The sequence below is a fragment of the Delphinapterus leucas genome, chromosome 3 (genome assembly GCF_059928025.1).
Source record: "Delphinapterus leucas isolate spDelLeu-1000000601 "Yukka" chromosome 3, BTC_Dleu_Yukka2, whole genome shotgun sequence".
NCBI classification, from domain to species: Eukaryota; Metazoa; Chordata; class Mammalia; order Artiodactyla; family Monodontidae; genus Delphinapterus; species Delphinapterus leucas.
In genome coordinates, this window is record NC_143131.1 from 93,634,631 (window position 1) to 93,651,706 (window position 17,076).

The 17,076-nt window shown below is 38.9% G+C and overlaps 1 protein-coding gene across 5 annotated transcripts in view; it reads left to right on the forward strand.

Moving 5' to 3' along the window:
* Positions 1 to 17,076, forward strand: part of EPB41L4A (erythrocyte membrane protein band 4.1 like 4A) — a 260,546-nt gene that overhangs the window by 103,123 nt on the left and 140,347 nt on the right. For all 5 annotated transcript variants that reach the window (XM_089909174.1, XM_089909175.1, XM_089909173.1 and 2 more), the window contains exon 3: positions 1,415 to 1,519. In XM_089909174.1, coding sequence (XP_089765300.1) covers positions 1,415 to 1,519 — 105 coding nt within the window. The remainder of the gene's footprint in view (positions 1 to 1,414; positions 1,520 to 17,076) is intronic.

Sequence of the window (17,076 nt, forward strand, 5' to 3'; positions counted from 1 at the left end):
ACCTGAATAGACATTTTTCCAAAGAAGGCAAACTGATGGCCAACAGATACATGAAAAGATGCGCTATATCACTAATCATCAGGAAAATGCAAATCAGAACCACAGTGAGAAACCACCTCATACTTGTCAGAATTGCTATCATCAAAAGGCAACAAATAACAAATGTTTCTGACAACATGGAGAAAAGGGAACCCTTGTACACTTTTGGTGGGAATGTAAATTGATTCAGCCACTATGGACAACAGTATGGGGGTTTCTTGAAAATTTAAATGTAGAACTGCCATATAATCCAGGAATTTCACTTCTGGGTTTACCTGAAGAAATCAAAAACACTAATTTGAAAAGATATATGCACTCCAGTGTTCATTGCATCATTATTTACAATAGCCAATATGTAGAAGCAACCTAAGTGTTCATTGATAGATGAATGGATAAACATGCAGTGTGTATATACACAGTAGAATACTGCTCAGCCATAAAAAAAAAAAAAGAAGCCTTGCTATTTGTGACAAAATGGATGGGTCTAGAGGGTATTATACTAAGAGCAATGAGTCAGACAGGGAAAGACAAATACCTGTGGAATCTAGAAACAGAACAAACTGATAAGACAAAATGAAGGCAGACTTGTAGATACAAAGGACAAATGGATGGTTGCCAAAAGGGAGGGGGCCAAATTGGTGAAGGGATTGAGGTACAGACCTCCAGTTATGTAATAAATAATCACTGGGATGTAATATACAGCACAAGGAATATGGTCAATAATATCATAGTAACCGTATGGGAAAAGATGGTTGTTAAACTTACTGTGGTGATCATTTCATAATGTATGCAAATGTCAAATCCTTATGTAGTACACTTGAAACTAACATAATATTGTATGCATACTATATTTCAATTAAAAAAATAAAACATAAAACCTTACTAAAGAAAATAAGAAAAAATTTTAAAAAGCTTTGGCTATTATTTTAATTTTATGTATCTTCATTAGTTGTGAGAGTAATGATGTAGGTGAAAATTGCTTTTTAAAGTGAAAGAACTGTGGGATTTTTAACCAAAGTAAGTTTTTTTGATGAATTTATTAGATGCACTTCATGTAAACTGTTATGTTTATTAAAATAATAATTTCGTCTTAAAGATATTTTACAGTCCTGTAAGAAAAGAACCTTATATTAATGTAAAATGTACAACAATTAAAAAATTGTTTTCCAAAGCAATTCATTTAATACTGAAATCCCTTTCTTTGTAATTGAGGTAAAACTTAGAGGGAACTATGGGCTAATAAAATTGTTCCCATGTGAGCAAAGCTAATAAAAGATGAGAACTGTGACTGTGTCCCACTGAGAAAGACAAGGCACCTTATTAAAAAAAACACACTGTGTTTGTTATAAAACAAAACTGTGAATTATTTTTGCAGAAGTCAACGAAAGGTTCCGTTGTCCTTGAGCACGTATTCCGTCACATAAACCTTGTGGAGATAGATTACTTTGGGCTGCGTTACTGTGACAGAAACCATCAGACGGTGAGTACAATGACTTCATATTAAATTTTTCTTGTATAAATTTCACTGTATCTCTGGCTTTTCCTGAGCTTTAGGTTTTTGTAACTGAAAATGACTGAAAAACTTAAACATGTTTTCCATTGCTAATTTCTTTGTATTTTTTCCACTTCTGCCAAAAGTTGTAGAGTTGTAGGATTCATAGCTTATGTGTGTGCAGATTTCTTTGTAGGTGGCTTACATAGTTTCTGTTTTTTCGCAGCCATATTATAGAGAGTACTTTCCCTTTGTGCTGTTAGGACTGAATTAGCCATTTAATGTGTGTTAGGAGCCAAGTGGCTAGCCTCTTGAAGTGATAGGCATTATTGCTTTTTAAGAAAGTAAATGGTTAAAGAGTATTTAAAGAAATACAATGTAAAAAGGTGCCGATCTAAGTTTTATAAGTTGGACGAGCAATTATAAAATAAGTAGGGGTTTTCATTCATGAGCTTCATGGAATAAGAGTGATAAAGGCAACCAAATTTTTGGTGTAGGATGTCATTTGTTCATGAGGATTTAACTCAAGAATTCCTGACTGGTTTGATGGTAGAGAGGTACTAAGAAACTTACCACATTGGTTAGTATAGATTCTATTTGGTAAGACTGAAATGCTGTCTCTTGGTGATGAACAGAGGAAAGACTTTGGAGGTGATGATTTTGAGGTACAAAAGTATATTCATTAATGTGACTTTTGGTTTAAAAGTCTAAGACAGATCTTAACCTCAGATAGTCTTATTAATGCTTATATGCTTACCTTAAAAATACCGTATTTGACATATCTTTTATTTTTTATACGTTCTTCCTCAGTTGTCCCAGTGTACACTGGGTCATCTGGGTCTGGGGTCTGTTCATTGAGATGCATGATTGTCTAAGTGGGCCTTTTCTGTCCTGTTCCCAAGAACGTGCTAGGATGAGAAGAGGCAGACAAGCGGAATGCTATTGATGGCGGTAACTTGTGATTTTTCTTGAGCTTGTTCCATAACCTGTTTCGTTTCACATGAGCATTTCACAAAGTACGAATAAAAGATTGGGTGTGTTGGTTAGATTTCCATAGGAAGGAATTGCTTTCTAAAGGCGAGTGGTCATTAACGCATAATGCAAAGAAAGGGAACGGACATACTCAGAAGTTCACTGAATTCTGTCTTGTACAGGCCATAAGTCAATATAGCAGAACTGTATATCTGTACTGAGAGATTAAATTGAAGGCTATAGAAGATATCTTGCATTACATTCATATTTTTGAAATCGTATTTTTCCTAGCAGAGGGAAATTCAGTTTCCTGATCTTATCTAGTATGTCAGACCTTGCCTGGAAAGATCGACTGTCTTGCTAAAATTATATAGACCTTATCTGTCCTTTTTTTTTTTTTTACATTCCAAAGAAAAAGATGTGAAAAGCTAGAGAATTTTAAACAATGGCTCATATCATTGCAAAAGAATTAGCAGTTGGTATTGGTAGTTTATTTAAAGTTTTCTAGGTCTTATTCAGAACAGAGTTTCTTTTCTGTTACATTTATTCCTAAGGGTTCACATTTGTGATACAGGTCTTAGGAGAAAATAAATTATACAATTAGAAGGAGAAAACTGTTAAGTCATGCTTTTTATTTGGTAAAATAAATCAGATGTGTAAATCACATGAAAAACTATTTTTTTGCCTCCTGAATTTATTTCTTTCTAGTAAACTCAGATAAAATAAAGGTGATTTGTGACTTAGTCTTTGTATGTTCAAATGTATTCTCTTATTTTCCTTTTAATTGTAGGAAGCTATGAGAATAAGTTCATGAAAGTTTACTCTGACTTTAGGTAACCATTTCTTCAAGGCCTATCATTTCTGCAGGGCTGGGAGTGTGTGTCTGGGTAGAAACACATGATTCCATTCCTGATTTTCTCCTCTTGGGTTCAGAGGCAGAAGTTGGGATCTCCCTCAGGAAGAAGTGCAGGCAGCCTTTTTAAATCTGGAAGGGCAACCTCCCCAACTGTAAGTTTCTGAGGGGATTGTTGGTAAACCTAACTTCATATTTCCCTGTTCACTCTCTATATCCCATAGTTACTTATGGTAAATAAGAATAACTCTGTGTTAGAATAGCACAGGACATGGGGAAAAGTCCTTGTCCTAAAAATAGAGGAATGATTTCTGTGAATATGCCTGAATTACTGTCCATTAGATGGGATTTTGTTTATTGCTTTACTCTTTCTGCACCCGAAAGTTTATTTTAATGGGGAATGCCTGTGTAACAATCTTTAGTGTAATTAAGATCTATATAGAGAAGACTTTGAGGCCCTAATGGGCACCACTTAGATCAACTCTTGAAGCAAATAAAAAGAGATAGTGGGATGAGGAGCTGGGGATAAAATGGAAGAAAGATGACAATGAAAAAGAGATGGCTACATCAGTGAAAAGCTCTCCCTCCTTCTCCCTCCATCAGCAGTGGATCATGCCTTGGGGCCATGCCTGAACTTTGGCTGGGGGTGGGGAAATAGACTGGGCAGTCTGCAGCACTGCTAGTCAGCCTGGTGTGATCGAAGTATAAGCATGCAGATGTAACTGAGTTAGACTGGCAGTGGCTGCAGAGCTGGCAAGGAAGGATTAGGGAGGGCTTTATGCCCCCCTCAGAGAATTAGTGTGTGTTGCATGAGAAGATGGGCAGCTACCCTGGAGAATTAGGATGCAACATGCCTAATGAATATGTCCCTAGGACATGTGGACCCCCACATGGCAGGGAGCTTGTTGTCTGTCCTGGGGGTAACCAAGAGGCCACAATCCAGGTGTATCAGCCATCACCATTGTTGTCATCAATGTATCAGGAACTGTTGAACATTTTCTTGTGTTCATTACATGCTCAGGACAACTGTACAAGTTAAATATTATTATCCTACCATCAGAGATGAAGAAACGGAATCTAAAAAGATTAAACAGTTTCTCCAAAGTCACATAACTAGCAAGTATTAAGATCAGAATTCAAACCCAGTCTTTATGTCTCCAAGACTTTCAACCACTATAATATCCCAACTTGAATGTGTGTAAGATAAAGAGGTTTTGCATACTTTGGGCACTAAAGAACTCTCTTTTGGGTTTCCCTGGTGGCACAGTGGTTAAGAATCCGCCTGCCAATGCAGGGGACATGGATTCGAGCCCTGGTCTGGGAAGATCCCAAATGCCACGGAGTAACTAAGCCCTTGCGCCACAACTACTGAGCCTGTGCTCTAGAGCCCGCGAGCCACAACTACTGAGCCTGTGAGCCACAACTACTGAAGCCTGTACGCCTAGAGCCCATGTTGTGCAACAAGAGAAGACACTGAAGTGAGAAGCCCGCGCACCGCAACAAAGAGTGACCCCTGCTCGCCGCAACTAGAGAACGCCCGCGCACAGCAACGAAGACCCAACAGAGACAAAAATAAATAAATAAAAAGAACTCTCTATGCAATTTACATATTAATGTTTGTTGAGAAGAGTTAAATGGTAATTACCAATAAGCAAACTTCTCAGATTAACCTGTGACAAGAGAGCTCATTTAGGCCTTTGTGTGTTGCCGTATTCATGTGGTCGTTCAGCTGTTATTTAATGAATACCTAATATATGCAGGCCATGTTCTGCAGCTTTCTATGTTTTTCATGTAGTCTGAGGAATTCTGAGGAAAGGGAATTTACTGCCTGGAATATTAAATGAAAAAAATACAGGTTTTATGTACATTCCATGGAACCAAGTCCCGGGAAATTCATGTAGCAAACACATTGATTTAGGTGTTATGTATGTGTAAAGAGTAACAGCTGGACAGAAATAAATCTTGTTAAAGCTAATGTCTCTCTAAGGTACAGCTGACTTGATTTGGAACACTCTGGGCATCATAATTTCTTAACTTCACTTCTCAGGATGGGTCTGTAAAAGAATCTCTGGAAAATAAAAACAGTTTTTTTGTGAAGACACGGTTACTGAGACTGAATTAACACAGTGCCGCCTGCATTACCTCAGGCTTTTTTTTAGAAAGTACCCTCTTAAGGATGAACCATGGGGGAGACTTCCCTGGCGTTCCAGTGGTTAAGACTTTGCCTTCCAATGCAGGGGGTGTGGGTTCGATCCCTGGTTGGGGATCCCACATGCCTCGCGGCCGAAAAACCAAAACATAAAACAGAAGTAATATTGTAACAAATTCAATAAAGACTTTAAAAAAATGGTCCACATCAAAAAAATCTTAAAAAAAAAAAGATGCACCGTGGGCTTCATGTACTTGCAGTTTCTTTCCTTAAAGACAGCAATAGTGAAAGCACTTAGCCTGGGCCTAGAACCTCCGTTTTGTTCTGCTCTGGCCTGTGTCATCAGGTTTGTTCTTAATCCAGACTGGTCTGTGCGGGGTATGTCTCTTTTATATCTGGGCCGTGGTTCAACTTACAGAAAATTTCCAGCCGTGATGGAAGGTGTCTGTGAGGCCATCTGTCATAAGGGTTACAAGAACACACCAGCTTTGTTGAATGACCCTGCCACTTACTAGCTGTAAATATTTAAAATTCTCTTAAAGTACTGACTCTTAATCTAGAACAGCAGAACTGCTGGGAGAGTGGGCTGCGTCCAGTGTGTTCTAGGCCTGCCTATCACCAGTTGAGTGGCCGTTCATTGGGAACACCTTCCTGTTCTCCTTATGGCGTGTGGCCAGCAGCTTAGCTTGGTGTGTCTTCACTTTGAATGGGTACCAGCTCTCTCTGCTCAGTGTCCTAATCCCAAGCCTCTGTGAATATGTCACCTTATATGGCAACAGGGACTTTGCAGATGTGACTAAATTAAGGATCTTGTGATGGGGAGATTATCCAGGTGTGACCAATATAATTACATGAGTTATTATACATGAAAGAGGAGGCAGGAGAGTCAGAGGAGATGTGACAGTTGGATGCAGAGGTCAAAGTCATGTATTTGCTGGAAGGAGGCCTTGATGCCAGAATGGCAGGTAGCCTCTAGAAGCTGGAAAGGGCAAGGCAAGGGTTCTCCCCTGGTTCCCCCAGAAGGAGCACAGCTCTGCCTACACTTAGGTTTTTTTTTTTTTTAACATCTTTATTGGGGTACAACTGCTCCACAATGGTGTGTTAGTTTCTGCTCTACAGCAAAGTGAATCAGTTATACATATACACATGCTCCCACATCTCCTCCCTCTTTCGTCTCCCTCCCTCCCACCCTCCCTATCCCACCCCTCCAGGCGGTCACAAAGCACTGAGCTGATCACCCTGCGCTACGCGGCTGCTTCCCACCAGCTATCTACCCCACGTTTGGTATACACTTAGGTTTTTAAGCCCAGTGTCTTAGTCGGTTTGGGCTGCTTTAACAAATTACCACAGACTGGGTGGTTTAAACAAGCAACATTGATTTCTGACAGTTCTAGAGGCTGAAAGCCTGAAAGCAGGGTGCCAGCGTGGTTGGGTTCTGGTGAGGGTCCTTTTCCAGGTTGTGGACAGCTGACTTCTTGTAACTTCACATGGTAAAAGAGTTCTTACAAGAGCACTAATCCCATTTCTGCTTGACCTAAGCACCTCCCAAAGGCCCTACCTCCAAATACCATCACATTGGGATTAGGGCTTTAACATGTAAACTCCCGGCTGCGGACACAAACATTCAGTCTGTTATACCTACTGAAACCATTTTGGACTTTTGGCCTTCGGAATTGTATGATAATAAATTTCTGTTGTTTTAAGCCACCAAGTTTATGGTCATTTGTTGCAGCAGCAGAAAGAAACCAATACAGATGGTTACTGTGGGAAGCATTTTATCTTGCTTGCTCAGTGGAAACTTGAGGGCCTTCTTGTTTGGTGTCACCACATCGGGCAGAAACCTGAGATACTGTTACTTTCCTGGGTAATAATAGCATATAACCTTCTGCAGATGCCTAGGATTTCTGTGATTAGGGCTACTTGTGTATCTGCAGATGCCTGTGAGTAATATTAGTTGCTGCTTCAAGATTATCTAGATTCCTTATTATGAGGGAGGGATGGTAAGATCTGTTAATGATAGGCAGAGAATTGAAATTATGATACAGGCCTATTCCCTTTAATAATTGGGTGAATTTGAAATTACTCTGAAGCTGGAAGGAACATGAGCTGCCTTTGGGTGTTCAGAAGTTATTATAAGTGGAGTGTGTGTGGTAGAACAGACAGCTGCCTTTGGAGTCTCAAGATATGTCTGAGTCCTATGTCCATTTCTAAGAATGGTCAAGTCACTTCATTTTTCTGAATATTGAGAATAATGCCTTCCCTGACCCAACATTCAGGATTGCTGTAGGACCAAATTAGAGACCACACATATACTATAAGGTGTTAAACATTTTGAAGGCCTTTCCTGTTGAAACTAGGATGGAGGAAAATATTGCTGGTGATACATATTTTTAAAAGGTGGACTAGAGGAAAGAAGGAAACAGCCTGGGGGAAAGAAGAGAGAAAATCAAATAAGCTTTGGACTCTGAAACAGCTTTGGAGATTTTTGAAGATTAGTTTTGTTGATATTGAAAGCAGTAATAAGAATAAATGTGATATCTCAATACTACTTCCGGTTTTAAAATCAGTGGTTATAATCACATCCCGTTTTAATGTTAGCACTTGAGTTGTCTTTACAAATTACTCCTTCAAATGCAGATTCTATCCAGGTAGAGCTTTTCTCAGAATATGGCATTCAACCTGCTGAATCTGCTGTCCTATGACTTCAGAAGTCAAAGAAGGAGGGAGACAGGTAGCGTACAGATTCAGTCAGCACGTGAATGTCCTCTTCCCCAGTGAACTCTTCTTTTCTTCACCAAGACAATAAAAGAAATCAGATGGAAGCCCCCTAACTCCTTAACCCTTCTCACACACTTAGTTGCTTCTTACCCATCCTTCCCTCTCCTCTCAGTGGAAGAGCCCCAGTGGCTCTCCCCTGGATTTTATCACCTCTCATTTCTTCTGCATCTTCAGCCCTCTCCCTCTCTCTTCCCTTTCTTCTGTCAAGGTTTGGGCATGTTTAAATCTCTCACATTTAAAACCACCCTTCCCCCACTCCCATGCGATCCTTTGTCTACTACCATATTGACTCCCTCTGTGTCACACCTAAACTCCAGAAAGCTTTGCCTAAATTCATCACCTCCAGTTCTCAAATCTAATTCATCCTTTTTTTTAAAAAAATTTTTTTATTTATTTAGGCTGCTCCGGGTCTTAGTTGCAGCACGCAAACTCTTAGTTGCGGCATGCATGTGGGATCTAGCTCCCCGACCAGGGATTGAACCTGGGCCCCCTGCATTGGGAGTGCAGAGTCTTACCCTCTGGACCACCAGGGAAGTCCCCATCAAATCTCATTCATTCTTAAACTTCTCACAGTTCAGCTTTGATGCCCATCATACACTGAAACGGTCCTCAGGGTCGCCACTAGTTGCTACATCCAAGTGACACTTTCAGCCCTTATCTTCCTTTCTGTTGTTGCATTGACCCTTGTTCTTAAAATCTTCTCATTTTGTTCTTCTGACAACACGTTCTCCTTTTTTTTCTCTTTTCAAGTTTTCTTCTGGTTATTCTTATTCAATCTTCTTTATGATCACTTTTCCTCGGCCTTTTCCTAAAAATGTTGATATGATTTTGTCCATGGTTTTCTTATGTTCTGACTGAATATAGGCTCACACGCTTAATGCTACTTCTTCTGGCACTATTTTTTTCTGAAATAACTTCCTTAAAAAAAATGAAAACTAAACTGTGTATATATTTGTATCCTCCCCACCGCCCCCAATGCTCTGAGGATTATTGAGCAAAAATGATCCCATCCATTGAGCACTAGCAGGCAGGCGCTGCCATGAGTAATGGTATTGTTCTTTGCATTACGATTTGTTGTATTTTGCAGTGTGAGTGTGAGATTTCACTTTCTGTAACTTTAGCTTCTGGCAAATGCCTGTAATGACTGATAAAATGTGTGTAAGTGATCATACAAGTCCTATTGCAAAGAGAGAAATGAAATTTGTCATGTTGAATTATTACAAATTGAAAATTTTTTAGCCAAGACATGGAAACAACCTAAGTGTCATCAGTGGATGAATGGGTAAAGATGTGAGATATATGTATGTATAAATAAAGTAATGGAATGTTATTTAACCATAAAAAGAAGGAAATCCTGCCATTTTCAACAACGTAGATGGATCTTGAGAACATTAGGATAAGTGAAATAAGTGAAACAGAGAAAGGCAAAGACTGTATGATCTCACTTATATGTGGAATCTATAAAAGCCACACTCATGGATGCAGATAACAGATTAGTGGTTCCAGAAGTGGGAGGTGGGGGATATGGGTGAAGGTGGTCAAAAGGTAAAATCTTCCAGTTATGAGATGAGTTCTGGGAATGTAATGTACAGCATGGTGACTATAGTTAACAATACTCTTCGTATATTTGAAAGTTTCTGAGAGAATAGTTATTGAAAGTTCACGTCACAAGGAAAAAAGACTGTGTGAGGTGATGGATGTTAACTAAACTTAATTGTGGTGATCATTTCACAATATATACATATATCAAATCATTATGTTGTATGTCTTGGACTAATACAATGTTTTTTTAAACAAATTTCAATGAAGTATAGTTGATTTGCAGTGTTGTATTAATTTCTGCTGTACAGCAAATTAACTCAGTCATAAGTATATATATTCTTTTCCATTCTGGTTTAGCACAGGGTACTGAATATAGTTCTTTGTGCTACACAGTAGGACCTTGTTGTTTATTCATCCTATATATACTGGTTTGTATCTGCTAATCCCAAACTCCCAATTCTTCCCTCCCCCACCCTGCTCCTCCTTGGCAACCACAAGTCTGTTCTCTATGTCTGTGAGTCTGTTTCTGTTTTGTAGATATGTTCATTTGTGTTGTAGTTTAGATTCCACATATAAGTGATATCATATGGTACTTGTCTTTCTGACTTACTTCATTTAGTATGATAATCTCTAGGTCCATCCATGCTGCTGCAAATGGCAGTTTCATTCTTTTTTATGGCTGAGTAATATTCCATTATATATATATATACACACATATGTGTGTATATATGTGTATGTATGTATGTGTGTGTGTGTGTATATATATATATATATATATATATATATATATGCCATATCTTCTTTATCCATTCATCTGTCGATGGGCATTTAGGTTGTTTCTATGTCGTGACTATTGTGAGTAGTGCTGCTATGAACATAGGGGTGCATGTATCTTTTTGAATTATAGTTTTGTCTGAGTATATGCCCAGGAATGGGACTACTGGATCATATGGCAACTCTATTTTTAGTTTTTTGAGGAACCTCCATACTATCTTCCATAGTGGCTACACCAATTTACAATCCCACTAACAGGGTAGGAGGGTTCCCTTTTCTCCATATCCTCTCCAGCACTTGTTATTTGTAGACTTTTTAATGATGGCCATTCTGACTGGTGTGAGGTGGTACCTCATTGTAGTTTTGATTTGCATTTCTCTAATAGTTAGCAATGATGAGCATCTTTTCATATGCCTATTGGCCATCTGTATATCTTCTTTGGAGAAATGTCTATTTAGACCTTTTGCCCATTTTTCAGTTGGGTTGTTTGTTTTTTTGTTATTGTGTTGTATGAGCTGTTTGTATATTTTGGACATTAAGCTCTTGTCTGTCTCATCATTTGCAAGTATTTTCTCCCAGTCTGTAGGTTGTCTTTTCATTTTGTTTATGGTTTCCTTTGCTGTAGAGAAGCTTGTAAGTTTGATTAGGTTCCCCTTTGTTTATTTTTGCTTTTATTTCTGTGGCCTTGGGAGACTGACCTAAGAAAACATTGGTATGATTTATGTCAGAGAATGTTTTGCCTGTGTTCTCTTCTAGGAGTTTTATGGTGTCATGTCTTATGTTTAAGTCTTTAAGCCATTTTGAGTTTATTTTTGTGTATGGTGTGAGGGTGTGTTCTAACTTCATTGATTTACATGCAGCTCTCCAACTTTCCCAACACCACTTGCTGAAGAGATTGTCTTTTCCCCATTGTATATTCTTACCTCCTTTGTCGAAGATTAACTATCCATAGGTGTCTGGGTTTATTTTTGGGCTCTCTATTCTGTTCCATTGATCCATGTGTCTGTTTTTGTGCCAGTACCATACTGTTTAGATTACTGTAGCTTTGTAGTATTGTCCATAATCTGGGAGGGTTATGCCTACTGCTTTGTTATTTGTCCTAAGGATTGCTTTGGCAATTCTGGGTCTTTTATGATTCCATATAAATTTTAGGATTATTTTTTCTAGTTCTGTGAAAAATGTCTCAGGTAATTTGATAGGGATCATATTATATCTGTAGATTGCTTTGGGTAGGATGGCCATTTTAACAATATTAATTCTTCCAATTCAGGAGCATGGGATATCTTTCCGTTTCTTTGAATCACCTTCACTTTCCTTTATTAATGTTTTGTAGCTCTCAGCATGTAAGTCTTTCACCTCCTTGGTGAGGTTTATTCCTAAGTATTTTATTTCATTGTTGCAGTTTTAAAAGGGATTGTTTGTTTGCATTCCCTTTCTCATATTTCATTGCTAGTGTAAAGAAATGCAACCGATTTCTGTATGTTAGTCTTGTATCTTGCTACTTTGCTTCTAGTAGTTTTTGTGTGGAGTCTTTAGGGTTTTCTATATTTAGTATCCTGTCATCTGCATATAATGACAGTTTTACCTATTCCTTACCAATTTGAATACCTTTTATTTCTTTTTCTTGTCTGATTGCTGTAGCTAGAACTTCCAATACTGTGTTGAAGAGAAGTGGTGAGAGTGGGCATCCTTGTCTGGTTCCAGATTTTAGCAGGAAGGCTTTCAGCTTTTCACTGTTGAGTATTATATTGGCTGTAGGTTTGTCATAAGTAGCTTTTATTATGTTGAGATATGTTTCCTCTATACCCACTTTGGTAGGAGTTTTTATCATGAATATATGTTGAATTTTATCGAATGCTTTTTCTTTTCCTTTCTTTCTTTTTTTGGCTGCGTCGTGTGGCATGTGGGATCTTAGTTCCCCAACCAGGGATTGAACCTGTGTCCCATGCATTGGAAGTGCAGAGTCTTAACCACTGGACCACCAGAGAAGTCCCTACTTTTTCTGCATCTGTTGATATGATCATATGGTTTCTGTCTTTTATTGATGTGGTATGTAACATTGATTTGCATATGTTGAACCATCCTCGTGACCCTGGGATGAATCCAACTTGGTTGTGGTGTTATATGTCAATTATATCTCAGTAAAACTGGGGGGAAGAGCCTTTACTATCTAAGCATCTTCAGGTATCTGGTGAAGGAATAGGGCAAAGATCAAGAAGCAGAAAGATCTTCTTCAGTAGCTCTTTGACCATCATAAACAGTGCAGCAGCCTGGGAGGACTGATGACAAAACATCAAGTGCACCTGGAAAAAAAAACACAAACAAACATGGCTGGAGGCTCTTCATGAGTCCAGGGGCCTGGAAGGGAATGCCAGAGCATCTTCATAGGGACCCCCAGCAGTGAAGCTTCTCATTTTCCTGCTGGTGATTATGTCACTTTTCCTACATAATCTCATCTGCTCCATGGTTTAGATTACTATCTAAAAGCTCAGTTGACCCTCAAATTTGTATCACCAACCCAGACATCTCCAGGCATTATACTGTGTACAGACTCTCTGGATTCATACAACTTTATACTTGGGAGAGGTGTGTGGCATTGGGTGAGTCTTCTCATTTGTCCAGGCCTCAGTGTCCCCATTTATGAAGTGGGGATAATAATAGTACCAGCTTCAAAGGGTGGTGGTGAGGGGTAAAGGAGTCTATAAACACCCAGACTAGTGCTTTAAATGGTGTGGTCAGTGCAGTATAAGTGTTTGCTCTTATTCTGTACTTGGATATTCCTAAGGTTCCTCCAACACAACATATTCAAAACTGAAGTCATCATCTCTCCCTCCAGATGTGCTCTTTTTTTTTTTTAATGTTCTTGACAGTAGTGATTTTCCAGAATTAAAGAAAAAAAACTATGTACCTGTATATAATTTTAGGTTGAGAATAAAAATTTTATCCTAAGTTTAAATAGATGCAAATTTTTGGTTTATCATGAGTACCAACATTGTAAAATCTGTCACATTACTCTTAAATGTATCTTAAATGTATACTCTTAAATGTATACTCTTAAATGCATCTCTATGTCATAGCAATTTTGGTACTCATCATCAATGTTTAAAAAGTAGACGTGAACAATTTCTACATTAAAAGTCATTTATCTTCTTCGTATTCTACTTCATAGAATTTTCTCTTATTATATTTTATTAATAAAATATATTTATCCATAACAATATTTTATATAGAAATTGAAAGTTTAAAAGTTTATTTCATGAGACCTTAAGGCTTTATTATTGAGCCATAAGAATAGTTATTATTACCAAGGTTTTCAATTAAAACAGCAAAATATTATGCATTTTAATAACTCTTAAACATAAAAAGTGAACATTTATTGGACGTGCATCTCAATGAAGTAATGGGCTGCTTCTTCTCAGTTAGTTCGTGTACCCCTGAATGATTATAATACATTCCTGGAGTGAGATAGGGCTCAGCATCAATTTTATTCCTATTTCTTGTCTTTATAAGGATGAGCACTGAGTAACCTTATCTACTAAAGGAGTTAGATTGAAAAGGAAGGAGTTTTGATAAAGGAAGATCACTTAATTCCTTGAACTCTCCTGAGTTATACGCCAAAAGAATCACATAGTGATCTGTCATCTAAAATTATTTTCAGTAATCTGTCAGGTATCTCCAAGGCTCTGTAGTCATCACCAACCCCTCTCAATCTGCTCTGAGAGCAGAGATTTCTCAGACCACTCACTGGGTTCTCCTTCAGTTTAGTTTGAAAGCAATGAAATCAAAACCGCCTGAGTGGCGAACAATTTGTTAATCATTATAGTAATTCAGTTTCAGAATTTCTGGGAGATGTATTCAAAATGCTTTACCAAGATTTATCAAAACAGTATTAATTTTGCTTTTTCTCTTTTACTTAGAAGCATCTGATGTAATCTACTTTGGTTTTAAAGGATTATGAAAATTAAAAATTGTTAATTTTAATGAATATTTGCCAGTACATGATTTTTGGTAAAATGCTTTTAACTATAGTTATGTACTTTATATTTTTATCAGAATTGTGGAGCTGTAGATTTAGTTAATCCAGTTTATGGAAAATGTCCAACATATTACTTTGGCAAAGCCAGTTACTATCAAGCCACTGAGCTAAACCAGTGTACATTCTGTCATTTGTCAATTTAAATAAAAATGTTAACGTGTATTCTGTGACGAGTACTTCACTTTGGAATTTGATTTCTGAGATGGGTAGACAGATAAGGCACAGTGTTTTGTCACTTAGATGAGGTAGACTTACTAGGGCTTTGATTTGTTTTATTCTGTGGGACTCTTCCTCATGAGCTAGGCATATTTTTATACATTTTGGTAGTAGCTGGACAAAGTAAGTTGCAAGATCATTAAACAAACTCCCTTTGCTGCCTTGTTCTATAATATACCTGAATTCCAAACAACCCAGCCAAGGACCAAAATACCATGTTTCTTTCATTTTGCTTAGTCCTCACCAGAAAGACATGTAAGGTAGGGAAAGACAGAAAGCCCTGTTCTTCTGGTTTAGGGTGTTTTATTTAAGGCAACTTTGCTGACACTGGTATTTAAAAATGTTTCTATCTTTCTGCTCAGGAATTTTCTACATCCTGGGGCAGAGCACCCTAGAGTTTAAAAGGGTGAGAGGTGCCTTCCTGCTGTAAATGGGAAAAGAGGGTTGTGAAAGGGGAGGGCAGAGGGGAGAGCTGGCAGGTCCTCTCATCAGGTCTGTGCTCACGAAGATCAGGTCTAGAAAGAGTATGTGTGTTAAGAGGGCAAATCCTGAGAGTTCTCGTCACAAGGAGAACCATTTGTTTCTTTTCTTCACATTGTGTGTATATGAGAAGATGGATGTTAGCTGAACCTACTGTGATCATTTCACAATATAGGTAAATTATACCATTGTGCTGAATGCCTTAAACTTACACAGTGATGCCAATTATTTCTCAATAAAAGTGGGAAGAAAAATGTATATGGAAGTTGAGAATCTGGGAATTAAGTCCCTTAAGACTATCTGTTGTCTTTGTACCCTTTAGGAAGTCCTCATGGTTGCATCCCTGAGGTGCCTGCCCCTCTGTCTGAATACCTTAGTGAATGCCTCCACTCATGCTAGGGTGTCATCCTTAACTCTACTGTTTCTCCTTCTCAGAGCTAACCCATCACCAGGTCCTGTCACTTCTACTCCTTAATAACTAGCACGACTTGTGTGGTTCATCATCCAACCCAGGGTACTTTTGAGAGTGAAAAGGGTCACTGTTTGTAACTAAGCTAGGACAGCAGTTGTCAGCAGGACTTATGGTTACCTCTTAACCTGAATCCTGGTTGAAGTGCTTCCTGGTGGCTCAGTGGTTAAGAATCCGCCTGCCAATGCAGGGGACTTGGGTTCAAGCCCTGGTCTTGGAAGATCCCACATGCCGCGGAGCAACTAAGCCTGAGCGCCACAACTACTGAGCGTGTGCTCTAGAGCCCGTGAGCCACAACTACTGAGCCCACGTGCTGCAACTACTGAAGCCCGTGTGCCTAGAGCCTGTGCTCCACAACAAGAGAAGCCACCGCAATGAGAAGCCTGCGCACCGCAACGAAGAGTAGCCCCCGCTCGATGCAACTAAAGAAAGCCCGCATGCAACGAAGACCTAATGCAGCCACAAATAAATAAATAAATAAATAAATTTATTTATTTATTTATTTAAAAAAAAAAAAAAATCCAGCACGGGAGCCTGGATTTCTGCAAAAGCTTTCCGACTGGTCTTCCTGTCTTTGCTCTTGCTCCCTCCCATGTTTTGCCTCCTGCAGTTGCAGTTTTCTTTCAGAAAGACTACTTTAAGGATGTCTCCTCTGTGGCTTCAGATTCTTTAATGGGTCCCAAAGGGAAAATTCAGGACTTCCTCAACAAGGATTACAAGGTCCTTCAAGAAACGTGGCCCTTGGTTGCTCTAGAGCTTTTCCTGAATGGTAATTTTTCAGTCCCCCATCAACCATCCTCCCCGCAAACCCACACTCCAGGTACATGAAAGCTACACTCAACTACCTGCAGCTCCTTACCTGAACTGTAGTGTCTCCGTGATGTACCTGCTGCTTCCCCGGCCTGAATACCCTCCTCGTCTTCCGCGCCTGTTGATTTTTACCTGTTGATCCTGCTCTTCCTTACCACCTGGTTGAGCAGTGTCTGATATTAGTCTTCTCCTGAAGCTTTATCTCACCCCACAAGTGCCCTAGGCTAACCCCTGTCATCACACACCGCAAGTCCCACATTGTATTTTTCTCTTAAATAATATCCCCCACTTGATTAGAAACTCCTTGAGGGGAGGGGGGAGGGCTTATGTCCTGTTTCTCACTCTGTTACCACCTCTGCCACTGCCAACTAAGTGATCTCTCACCTAGACAAATGGCAGGCCAGAGAGAGGTCAGGCCTTGACAAGAATGCTTCTGCCTTGCCTTTCTGTGTCTGCTTGCTGCCTC